Genomic DNA, 12,942 nt, shown 5'->3' on the forward strand with positions numbered 1-12,942 from the left:
TTGTAGAACTTGAATTAAGGAATTTCATTCATGAAATTTGATATTTTGTACAAGTTTTAACATTTTAACAAAAGACAACACATTTAATAATTTGCATGAAATATTAAATGCGCTCATTGTTTAATATATTTTATACAATGATAATATGAAGAGATTTTCGACTATAAAGTGATAGATCTTTATGCAAATTTTCCGCTATTCCACGTGAGTAAAGGTTAATCACGTTCACGTGTGAATGGAAACAGGTTATGATGTCACTTTTCCAAAAAAAACAAATATGTAAGGAAATATTTGCTGAAATTAAGTGGATATTTTTGCAGCAAAAATAAAAAGATTAAAACATCGTATCAGGTACTATTTCGTAATACAGCTTTTCTAAAACGTTCTCCATGTGTAAATAGTTTAGGTTATTACATGGTCATCAAATTTGTAAGCAATTTTTGATTTACAAAATGAACATATATTACATAACTTTCTGTCCTTAATATAATATAAATCGTGTAAGAAAGATTTCTCAAAGCAAGCAGAACTTCAACTATTTTGTATGTAAAAGTAAGTTTATGTAATGACAGGTTATCTTTGTATGGGAATTAGATAATTATTGAAACGTTTTGTATGACTAGTGGCATAAGTTTTATTATTTGAATTTTTTTCAGTCACAATGTTTATGTCCAAGAGATTTTTAAAAACAACTGCACTTGGAGTAATTGGATTAGGCACTTTGGCATCTCTGAGAGCAAATGAATACGATTTGGGATCTATAGGTATTGTACGACTAGGACGTGCTGCACTTACTGTTTTTATAATAGGCAGACATTATCAAAGTGAATTATATTCAACCAAATTAGACAGAAATAGTCCAGAATATCGAGATTTAAAATCAAAAACTCACAAGTACGGAGCAGAAAAACTTTTAGAGCTCTGCTGTGCCAATAAAGGTGTCTATATAAAAGTTGGTCAACATATTGGTGCTTTAGATTATCTATTACCACCTGAATATGTTAATACTATGCGAGTATTGCATAGTTCTGCACCCCAATCATCTTTTAAAGATGTACTTACCGTAATTAAAGAAGACTTCAAGAAAGATCCATACGACATATTTGAGAGTATTGACCCTAAACCTTTAGGCACTGCCAGTTTAGCACAAGTTCATAGAGCTGTATTAAAAGATGGTAATGTTGTTGCCATTAAAATTCAACATCGTGCAGTCAAAACAAATTCTTATGTGGATATAAAGACTATGGCAGCTTTAGTAAAAATGACATCATTAGTCTTTCCTGACTTTAAATTTGATTGGCTTGTTGATGAAACCAAGAAGAACATTCCTAGAGAATTGGACTTTACAGAAGAAGGGAAAAATGCTGAAAAAATTCAAAGCATATTTTCACATTATCATTGGTTGAAAATACCTAAAATATATTGGGATCTTTCATCGCGTCGTGTTCTGACAATGGAATTTGTAGAAGGTGGACAAGTGAATGATTTGAAATATATTCAAAACAATAATTTAAATCCTTATGAAGTCAGCAGCAAATTGGGTCGACTTTATAGTCGTATGATATTTATCGTGGGTTTTGTACACTCTGATCCACACCCTGGTAATGTTTTAGTCAGAAAAAAAGATAATGAAGCAGAAATAATACTTTTGGATCATGGATTGTATGCAAACCTTTCTAACGAGTTTCGAGTGGAATACTCTAAACTTTGGTTGGCTATATTAGATGGAGATAAGGTTGCAATGCAGTTGCATTGTGCAAAATTAGGTGTACCAGACTTATATGGTCTACTAGCTTGTATGGTATCAGGCAGATCTTGGAATACAATTATGTCTGGTGTACAAAAAACCCAATATGATTCGCAAGAGAAAGAAGAATTTCAAAAGGAAATACCAAATTTATTACCACAAATTAGCGATGTACTAGAAAGAGTAAATAGACAAATGTTATTGATTCTTAAAACAAACGACCTTATACGCTGCATCGAATATTCTTTGAATACAGAATCTAGAAAGTCAGGAATGATGGAAATGTCAAAATGTTGTATAAATTCTGTGTACGACGAGAAACTAAAATCATGTTCAAATACATGGTCAAGATGGAAACTTTCCATGTCTAAACAATGGATACTTTTCAAATTATCACTATATTATGTATATTTAGGAGCACTAAGTTTTGACATAAAAAACTCCATAGAATCGCTTATGAAAAATGAATTTTATGCTTTTTAACAAAAGGTTTTCTTAGGTAAAATATATTTTTATGTAAATTAAATATGTAACTAATTGAACACTATAATTAAATATTTTTTGGGGGATACACATTAACCTTATTCATTGAAAAAAATAATTTTGTGAAATTTGTAATTGTTGTTGTTGTTGTTGTAAGAAAATGTATTTTTTATTTATTTTCATGCATTAAATAGAAAAGATACAAAGCAATTATTTCTATGTAAAATTGAATTGTATCTATACAAAATAAGTACAAATATTTATTGTTCTTTGTTGTTTGTACAAATCCATTGTGCCAGTGAAATAGTCAAAGTGACATTCGAATGTTTTCTATAAATATGTAAATACATGGGTATGTTGCTGGTACCCCTTTTGTATTTTTACTTTATTGTTCTTTTCGTTATACATAAATAACATCTGGATTTTGTTGTTATTTCATTACATGAACAGGGAATATGTATTATTTTAGTATCGACTAAAATTGTTAGTTATATTTATCAAGAAAATTATATATACATTAAATACGTTCGAAAATAAATCATATGTTTATTGTATCGTCTTTTGCACAGTGTATTATATGTCCTGAATATTTACTAATTTCTAACATTAATAAAGTGACATATGTAATTCGCTTATATTCTAACCCTAATGTGTATTTACTATGCGAATATTCAAACAAAAAAATACAATATTCGCAGAAAGGAAAGCGTCCCTCGTATGTATGTATACGTTGGGTACAGTTGAGTATATATCACAGTTATTCTTGACAGCGTTGCCACGTTTCATGATTTCCACGTAAAATATATTTACATTTTATTCATATAAGAAAATTATATCCGTAGTTATATTACATATAACCACTCTCTTTTAATATTTACATCTAAAGAAAGATCAAGTCTTTACAAATCGTCAAATTCTACTCATACACGCACCAAACGTAATTTTCTTTGTATTTTCGGAACTTTACCGAACATTTACATTGCATTTTACAGCAAACTACGGCAAGGATATTACTCGGTGCTTATTGTAAAGTGCTTTATCGTAAAGGGAACTCATTTTATTATATAATTAATAAATATTACAATAACGTTGGTCCAACGTTTGCTTAACGTTGCATCGAAATCTTCGGACAAATGCTAAACGTGTATAGGCATAATCCATTCACCTTTTCTTGAAAACGAGACAATGCGTAACATAAAATATCGTGAAAGAATTTCTGAATTCAGGGAAATGCGATATAAATAACAAAGCTACGTTATTGATCGAAGTGACGCCGAGAGAATTGGCAACGCCGCCAAGTATCTGCAACGGCGAAACGTATGACGCTACCCGGGAAGGCACGCAATTGATGGCCGACCGCACAACGCATTCCTACGCCGAAAATTATTTTCTAGAATCGAAGTGTTTCAACAAATTCATAAATTATTCGAGAGATTTAACTTCGGAATGGTTAAATACAGGTGAAAGATTCGGTCGAGTGAATATTTTCTGGAAAATTTCGTAGAAAGAACGTCGTTGAAGGAATTTTGTAGGGGACTATTTTCTATTGATCGCGCGTAAGGATACCAGTTAGTGGCGAGCTTGGGGGTATATAAGGTCCCCCCAACTGGCGCAGCCCTGGCATTTCCTGAGTCATCTTCAAGTGGTCGAGGCTGTATCTTGCTCGCTAGCTCAAAGTTTTTTCTCTTTTGGAATCGCCGGTATATTCTTCCGTCGTTCGAGAAGAAACACGAGCCAGATGCAGGTTGGTGTCTCCCTTACTTATTCAACATTTAGGTGAAAAAGTTTTACGAATTGACGAGAGATCTGTGACTAGTAACAGTTTCGTATTAGTATATTGTCTTGCGAAAAATCACGAGTTCGAACGGTTTGTAAACGCTGTGTCAACGTTGGCGAGAAGAACATTGGACGTATCTACGCCGTTCGCAAGTCGAAGAAAGGTAACTACGTCATCATGGTGGCTACATCAAGACCTCGGGAGATCGATATCGACAAACCAAGTCACACCGAACAATTGGCGAATTGGATCAGTAGGGTTCGTTGCAAGAAGCTGATGTGTCGGCGTAATCGGAAACGCGATTTGCGCGTCGAGGCGGTGCTGACTTCCGCTCTTTACAAGGCCGAGCACGAATTGCGCACCAAACAACTAACCAGGATCTCCAAGTGGCAGCAATTAAAGAAGCAATTCCTGAGAGAGGCTGGCTATTCAAGTTGCGATTTGTATAACTGCGAGGGCATCGGAGAGTTCCATTCTTATCAAGAGAATCCATGGCAGAGCCCTCTTTGTCCGGAATTGAGCAGCCTGGACAAGTTCATGTCTAAATTGGGAGAGATCAAAGAACCGCTGCAGCGATGAAGAGACACGAAGAAAACTGACGACCAGGTCTGAAAAACCTTGGGAATGCATCTGAGATCCAGCTCCTGAAGAGATTTCCGGCAGCTTCGTGAACGAGCGACTCGAAACGTTGAGTTGAACGGCAGCCAAGTGGAGAGTCGCGATACCATTAGGCAGTACCACCGTATCACGTTGGTGCTGCTGGACTAGAAGTTACATCACTATCCTGGTGTAAATCTGGGTGTTTTTTACTTGCAGTCTCACCATTTGAGATGGCAATGGGACGGGCGGAGGGAGTTGCTGTTTGCAGCGATGCCGGGTGTACCGCAGGGGAACAGGGATTCCATGTTCTAGTCTCTACGCCATTCATCGGTTTGGTTTGTAAACTGTATCGGAACAAACGTATTCTCTTTGCAATTTTTTTCGTAATGTTTACCAATGAAGGAAGTACAAAGCTTGTAAAGAATGTGTTCGAAGAGCACTTGATCTAGGATATTTTTACTTTTTTCAGAAACATTGCAGTTTCATTGATAATATACGTAAAATGTGTATTTGTATAAAAGCGTACGATTCTAAACGAATTTCTATAGTTAATTAGATAATTCGTAGATTTAACGACTAGTAATGTTTGTGCTTAAGTTATTTCAAAGAATGGAAAGAGACTTTTTTTTGTGCGTAGACTCTGTGTATTATGGAGAAAGCGTTAATCTAACAATTCTTTTGTAAATATTGTGATACAGCAGAAGAGGAGCAGAATTGAAAGAATAAATGTTAAAAAGAAAAGTTGACAATTTATTCTGTATAATCTCTCGATTCACCATTATTAATACCAAAAATCCGTTTCAGTATGGCATACACCTTACAAAATTCTATCGCACGCAAGAGACCCGCACACATGTCGTCCAGGCTGTTGCTCGTCATCGGCGACGTCATTGGCCTGTCTATAAAACCATAAGAGTCAAATGAGAGGAGTGGTGAGAGAGGATTATTAGTATGGGATGAGGAAAGGGGCAAAGTGTTTGTTTCTAGAAATTCGCGCATGAAGCGTTGCGGCTGAGTTGCACGGCGATCAAGTCACACATAAACACCTTCCGTTCGCACTTCTGTATCTCGACCACGCATCGACTAGTCCCAAAATCATCTGGGGCGTGATAGACAGACTCACTTCGAGCAAAACGGCAGGAAACTTGAGCCCTGTTTGGTGAGCTACTCCCTTTTGTCCGTTACCTGTGCAAACGTGTTTTCTCAGGTCCAGAAACGTTTTCCCCGATGCTTGCACCATCAAGTTGTACATGTCTCACTCCGCTTATTGACGTACAACGCCAAGTCAACTTAAGCTGGCCGCCCAAAGAACTGCATATTGTCCCATTTCAATTAGGATAATAGCCCCGAGGTATGGAGAGAGTAATTCATTGCATGTCTGTCCGAATTGAGACGACCGAGAAAGGCCAGATATAACGTATCGCAAGTAGTACATCTAATTTTTAATACGAGCATGCGAATATAAAAAGGCTCAAAACCAAGTAGGAGAACGCTACAATTTTTATAACTGCTACGCTGGTTGTATTTTTTGGGCCGCTGTGGCATTGGATAACTATTTCCACAGATTTGAGGTTCCTGAATTACTCCTCGGGTGCTAGAACAAGAAGATTTGTGTAATATATGTTCTAGATCAATGTGTAAGATAACGCTTCTTGACAAGAGGTATGGAGAAGAGTTATACGAGCAAGAATAGAGGTATTGGTTCACGTTACAGTTAAATTAATGCAAGAAACGATGAACATATTCGGAATGTTTTTGGTTAAGTTTGGGGATCTGGGGGGGGACAATTTGAGAAAATTTTGTTTACCGCAGAAAATCATTGTACAAAATGGCTGTTTGGAGAGTTGCCTTTCACGTTTGATAATAGGAATGCCGGTGGCATGTGGCAGATATTGGCAGATACTTGAAACTTTTCACGATCAGTTCTAACACGTAAACGATGAATTTGATATTTTCACGGAACGGAACGATGCAGTATTATTTTGAAACGCAAGGATGAAGTATACGTGTCAAGAATGAGTCGGACATCTTGGAATTCACGCAAAAGTTTATAATTGTACAATTATCATTCAGTAAGATAATGGTTTGAATACGGATGGCTTAAACGAGTTTTGCTCTTACGTGTTTGGAGTGTGGTATCAAATATTTACGATTTTATGCATATCGTTTTAAATGTTTTCTTGGGGGAGATTCTGTCCGGATGCCTTTGTTTTGTACTGCAGGAGTACCTGAAAGAATTTGTATCTTCGATGTGCAACTGTAAGCAAACAACTACAGGCGGTCATTTCCATTGCTGGAACGTGTCGCGTTCGTGTTACAAAGGTACCACCATAGTGTATGTTTAAGTAGAAAGATTTTGGGAGGTGGGGGCAGAAGGGGGCGGCGGTAAACATTATGTTTCAGCTAGACTGGCTAAAGAACGCGTGTTATCAACTTTATGCGCACTTCATAATCTTTAAATATGCACTTTATTATTGTAACTGGGCCCTGACACGATCATGCTGAACATATTTTACGGTGAGGCACATGTGATATTACGAAAATTGCATTTTTAAAGAGATACAGGCATCGTGGAAGAAGGTAACAGTTTCATGATGAACAATTTCACGTTGTAAATATTAGACGTATATGGGGAAATGCAAGGGATGGGATGCGCAATCTTGTTATTGTGAGCTGCAGGACTGATGCCGTACGTATCTCTCTTATCGCAATGGACAAAATCAATTCGGACGGGATTACTTGATAGTGGAAGAAGCCATTCATTTTTTGTATTTATGGTGCCAATGTAAGTCCTTCGATTTTCAATACATTCGGTTCTTTAGAAATATTCGAGGCGATACGGAGACGCTCGTTTAACGACGAAAGAAGAGGTTGAGAGAAGAGCATGTTATATATTGATTTATTTTGAATTAAATTGCTGTAATAGTGCTATCTTCGATAAGGTATTTTAGATGAACCAGGTGATGCACTCTAACATATATTTTCTTAGTGTATATTGATAGTTTGGATTCATTTGTTCTATTACGACGATTTCTGGCAAATTTTCATACGACTAATTATATTTGTGAGAAATGTTTGACGGGATGGGTGGGGGGCTTATAAAACAATGTTACCTTTTTTCCCACAGAGTGTTTAGCAGATGGCCGTTTGTTTGAAGTTGTTTGGTTGCAAACTCAACTGAAGCATGGTAGCAGAGCACGCTAGCGTTAAAGCCTTGAATATATATATACATGCATATAGTATTCAATCACCAAGTTAGGATCGTTTCAATCTTTGAACGACAGATGTTCTTCGGGTATACCTGTCGGGTATACCTACTAGGTCGTTACTTCGGAATATGCAAGAAAATATCGCACCAGAAGTATATGAGTTATATATTCAGCCGTTGCTCCACGGGAAGACAGTGCTGTGAAATACATCTATACATGTATGTATTGCTTAGATGAACAGTATTTTTATCACGATGTTAGGAAAGGGACATATACGATTAGCAGAATTTTCAAAGCCTTTGAAAATATTGAAAACAATGTTTACGAAAAGTACATTTGTGTGGATGAGTTTTATTATGCTTGAAGTATGAATATGCAACAAATCACTACGAAATGTTAGTTTTTGCTTTAAATGGAAAGTAACGCATTGACGAAAGCAAGAAAATCAACAACGCTGCGCTCCTATCAGGTAACAGTTTCAAATCATAATCTTCGCTCAAATTTATCGTTTAGTCGGAGAAAGATGTAATTTTTACGATCCTACTATGATTTTAAATCGATCAAATTTTAAGAAAGAGGTATAACTTTTACAGATTCGCTATTCATTTAGAATCTTTCATCTTATCGATACGAATATGTTCTAAAAGAAAATTTGTGATTCGTGTTAATGTGACAAAGTTCATGTTCTGTTCAAAAACATATGTGGATATTTAATCGACTCGAAAGGAATTTATATAAGTTATATTACGCAAGGACCCTGGAACAAATGACTACTTAAATTTTTTGTCAACTGTAGCAGTATTTCTCTGAGACTGTAGTTATGCGAGCAAGTTCTGGTTATAATTTCGTTTTCAAGTTCAGTTATATAGTGTAATAAGTGCACAAGAAATCCTACGATAGTATTGCAGTGTATCTTCGCTATCTGCTAATGCGCTTTTATATTGAGTTCATGTGATTATGTGAAATTCGAGAACACATTTATGGAGAATGCAGCAGCTCAAGCTTTATGGTGACTAAAGCATAAAATGATCTAATGATGCTTGGCATAAAAATCTACGAGTATTGGATATAATATTTGAGTATGTTAGGAAATGGCTTTTAATTGTAGTAAGACTTTTGGTGAGTGAATAATCGTTCAATGTATATTTTTTCTAAAACAATGGACAACCGTTTAGAGTTTGTGATTAGAATAATTTGTGCCATTAGTTCGAAATTTACGGTAATGCTCTTGAGTGCTGTGTATTATGCTTGATGGCTTTTGTTTATCCAAATACTTCGAATGTTCTGTAAGTTCTGTTTGTGCAGTTCATTTTGTACGACTATAGAATTGTGTATAATTTCAAATAAATGGAATAGTGGGGATGGGTCGGGGGGGTAGGGGTATACTAATCCTATGCAAATTAGCTACATTCCAGCAAACAGTATTCAGCATCGTAAAAACAGAATTTCAAAGAAAAAGATAAGGAAATGAGTCTGACTGGACAGGAGGCAATTTGCAAAGTTAATTTTTCTTGCGTTTCGTATGACTCTTATCAAATGACATTTAATATTGCAAGCAACGGTTAAGGTGAATCGAATAATTCAAGGAAGCTGTACACAAATTCAAAGATTCATTTAAGGAACGTAACGGTTCGAGGGATTGATTGTCCTGTTTCTAAGTATTTTAAGGTCTACCGAATTGCATTCCAAGGTCTTTCGTGTTTCCCTTCCGAAAAAGCTAACCAAGTGTTTTAGAGAACCGGTTTTGAGTATGAGTGCGTGCAGATAAGGAAGGCGAGAGTACACGTCTAGAAGTTACGGAATGATGCTCGATTATTTGAAGTACAAAATACACGTCAGAGGTCTTCCAATCTCCAACTATCTGCGTATGGGGTTTGGTCTGTTGGCTTGTCTCTGTAATTCTATCTATTGTTGGATAACTCGAGCACAGTTTGGAATGGATTTCCCAAATGCACGGCTTTTTCCTGTCTTTTGGTGGCGAGGAATAGGCGACATATTATCCTGTTTAAAACAAAGGAACGACTTCGAGGCTGATTTCGCCCTACGTAATTTTGGAGTCGAGTTGGAGTTCGAGCAGCTGGATCGTTTGTTGCGTTATTCGATGGGATCATGAGTAATCGTTGCGTGTCGAATTCGAGTGATGAACGGCCATGGGTTTTCTCTCTTGGGGTTTTCAACAGGCTACGATACTTCACGGTACGACGCGGCAAGGCCATCGTTGCAGAGTTCCAGCAGAAACGCCTTCTTTCCTTTTATTTACAAAGTATGTACCTCGTGCCGCGCGTGGTCTTCGCAATCCGTGTGGACAATCAAACTAACAAACTCGTTTTCATTTTCAGATTTAATTGCTAGATATTACGATTCCAGTATGTTATTTAATTCGTTGACTATTAACTAGCAATGAATTCTTAGAAATTATGGTCATTTGTTTCGGATCGTAAAACAGAATGCTAATAATTTATGCGATACGCATAAATACTTCATGAAAGGTGTCGAATTTTTAGCATTGAAGAAAAAAAGTAAGAAGTTTTCGTGTTTCAAAAGCGATTGTACGGAACATTTTTGTCTTACAAAGAGAAGACATTTTTTAATGGAATATTACGAAGTATGGAAAATACAGTGCACAACTGAATTTATAACAAAACTTCGTCCAAGTATTGAGAAAAATACGGAAAACTTCCTAGTAGAGGAGCGAAATCTATATTAATATAGACTTACGTGGTTTACAAAAGATAATACGCTACGCGTAAAGTTATGGGTAATTCAGAATGTTGTTTTTGTGGAACGTCAAAGAAGAGTTATAAAAAAAAAAAGGAATTACCTGGTAATATTATGGGAAAAGTTTAATACAAGTACCAGAACGATAACGAAACATCAAAGAAGAATCAAACATAAAAAATGATATCGTCGCGGGACTTCGTGGGATTCAGAAGAAGAGGGTATCAACGCGGGACTTCGTGGGATGTTGAAGAGTGTATCGACGCGGGACTTGATGGGATGCTGAAGAAGAGGACACCATCGCGGGTCGACGTGGGATGCTGAAGAAACCAAAGGTATCGCTACGGGGACTTGGATGCGGAAGAAGAGGATTTCAACGTGGGGGGACTTCGTGGAATCCAGAAGAAGCTGAAATGTCAGTACCGGAACTTTTGCGGATGCAGATGAAGAGGATATCAACGTGGGACTTCGTGGGATCCACAAGGGAGAATCTGAAAATTAGAATCACTGATGCAGAAGAAGATGTTACGTCGACGTGGGACTTCGCGGGATTCATAGAAGAGGATACCGGCGTGGGACTTCGCGGGATTCATAGAAGAGGATACCGGCGTGGGACTTCGCGGGATACAGAGAAGAGGATATCAACGTGGGGCTTCGCTAGTCTGAGATGAAGAATATTAACAGCAGGACATCACGAGGCAGAAATGATAAGAATACTCCGAGGTTATCTAATATTGATACTAAGTAAAAAAAGGTCTATCATTGGGGTTTTTACGAAAAATAATGAACATACAATTTCTTATTTAGAATAATTTAGTCGACATTTTTGTCGAATCTTATCTCTAAAAGTTAGAATTTTAGAAATGCAAAGTGTTATAGTATAAAACAAAATCACTGTATTCAAACAGTATGACATATTATAGTTTATTAGAAAATATTTAAAAAATTTAGCGAATTGAGGTCATTGAAATCATTGTTAAATTAATATTTTTTTACTTACTAAGATTTGATAAAATTCATTTATTTCACTATTGAGTTTTTAATATTAAAAAAAAAAAATGAAAAAAATATATAAATTAAAAGAGAAAGAAAAAAAGAAAATACAAAAGAAAAAAGATACTTATTAAAAAAAGATAATTTTACGAAACAAATAAGCAAATTTAAAAAAAAAATGATAACTTTAAAAAAGAAAAAAAAAACAGAAATTAAAAAAAGAAAAACAGAAATTTAAAAAAAAAATGAAAAAAGAAATTTAAAAAAGAAAACATTAAAAAAAAAGTATTATGTTGTAATGTTTATAAAATATAATATTGTCGTTTCAGTTTTATACAAGAATTACGAATTACGTATCGTTTGAAAATTGAATGAAATGTTTATTAATTTGTTAATCGAATATTGTGAAACATGTTATAGGACAAAATAATTATGATAAAATGTTAAAAAATATTGGGCATAATGGGCCAAGTATGTTGGGAATTTTATTTTGACAGGTTTCAAGATTCATCAACCGACCATCGAAAAATAATTATACTACCATTGTTACTATCATTAAAAGACGACATCGAGTAATACGTCTATCATGATTACAAGAGGGGACTTCGTATGATGCTAACACCAGAATGCAAACAGGAGTAACAACGATAGGCGACTTTGAGAAACATCGGTACCATGCGGCGACATCGAAGGACATCCGGGTCAGATGGTGCCAACGTGTGAGACACCGGGACCAGGAGACGACAACGTGGGACATCGGGATCAGGAGGCGACATCGAGGGACATCGTGACCAGGAGGCGACATCGAGGGACATCGGGACCAGGAGGCGACATCGAGGGACATCGTTACCAAGGGGCGACGTCGAGGGACATCAGGACCAAGAGGCGACGTCGAGGGACATCGGGACCAGGAGGCGACGTCGTGGGACATCAGAATCAGGAGACGATTTCGAAAAATACTAAGGCACAAGAGATGATTGAAGAAATACCAAGATGCGAACATGAATTTATATACAATCATGCAGCAGAATGAATTATATTAATAAAGAATCAATTTTCAATGATTTAACCAAATTTTAATTTCAGCATGTATTATAAAATGTTCATTACACTTAATTTCTTTCAGAAACATTTTTAGACATGAAAATAAATTGTACTAATAAAAGAGTACAAATAATTTAATATGTATATACATGGAAATATAATGGTATTTCATTGACATAGTTCTCTGTACATGAAACGTATATATAATAAATGGAAAATAAACAATAAAGATGTGTTGTGTTACTTTATTCCCGTAGTATTTAATTGAATAGCGCGAGTGCGAGAGAGAACGCGACGGTGTGCGACAAGGATAGATAATTCGAGAATCGCGGCAGGCGCTCGACTCGGCATCTAGCGGCCAACACCCCGAA

The 12,942-nt window shown here is 36.1% G+C and overlaps 2 protein-coding genes across 5 annotated transcripts; both read left to right on the top strand.

Moving 5' to 3' along the window:
* Positions 1–125: 125 nt before the first annotated feature.
* LOC128880013 (aarF domain-containing kinase 1) lies at positions 126–12,591 on the top strand. 4 transcript variants are annotated; one of them, XM_054129625.1, is made up of 5 exons: positions 126–552; positions 657–3,974; positions 4,824–8,285; positions 8,410–10,079; positions 10,156–12,591. In XM_054129625.1, the coding sequence occupies exon 2, from the start codon at positions 662–664 to the stop codon at positions 2,228–2,230; it is 1,569 nt and encodes a 522-aa protein (XP_053985600.1). In that variant the 5' UTR covers positions 126–552; positions 657–661; the 3' UTR covers positions 2,231–3,974; positions 4,824–8,285; positions 8,410–10,079; positions 10,156–12,591. The 4 variants fall into 4 exon arrangements, with proteins under 4 accessions (XP_053985600.1, XP_053985598.1, XP_053985597.1 ...); XM_054129623.1 differs by having other exon boundaries at positions 657–3,690; positions 3,763–3,974; positions 4,824–10,079; XM_054129622.1 differs by having other exon boundaries at positions 4,824–10,079.
* On the top strand, positions 3,981–4,817 carry LOC128880019 (uncharacterized). The gene has a single exon (XM_054129633.1). The coding sequence runs from the start codon at positions 4,185–4,187 to the stop codon at positions 4,584–4,586; it is 402 nt and encodes a 133-aa protein (XP_053985608.1). The 5' UTR covers positions 3,981–4,184; the 3' UTR covers positions 4,587–4,817.
* Positions 12,592–12,942: the final 351 nt, after the last annotated feature.

The sequence above is a fragment of the Hylaeus volcanicus genome, chromosome 7 (genome assembly GCF_026283585.1).
Source record: "Hylaeus volcanicus isolate JK05 chromosome 7, UHH_iyHylVolc1.0_haploid, whole genome shotgun sequence".
Classification (NCBI taxonomy): Eukaryota; Metazoa; Arthropoda; class Insecta; order Hymenoptera; family Colletidae; genus Hylaeus; species Hylaeus volcanicus.

Bases quoted from the DNA above. Each gene is read 5' to 3' on its own strand.
- LOC128880013 (XM_054129622.1), top strand. From the start codon at position 662: ATGTTTATGTCCAAGAGATTTTTAAAAACAACTGCACTTGGAGTAATT.
- LOC128880019 (XM_054129633.1), top strand. From the start codon at position 4,185: ATGGTGGCTACATCAAGACCTCGGGAGATCGATATCGACAAACCAAGT.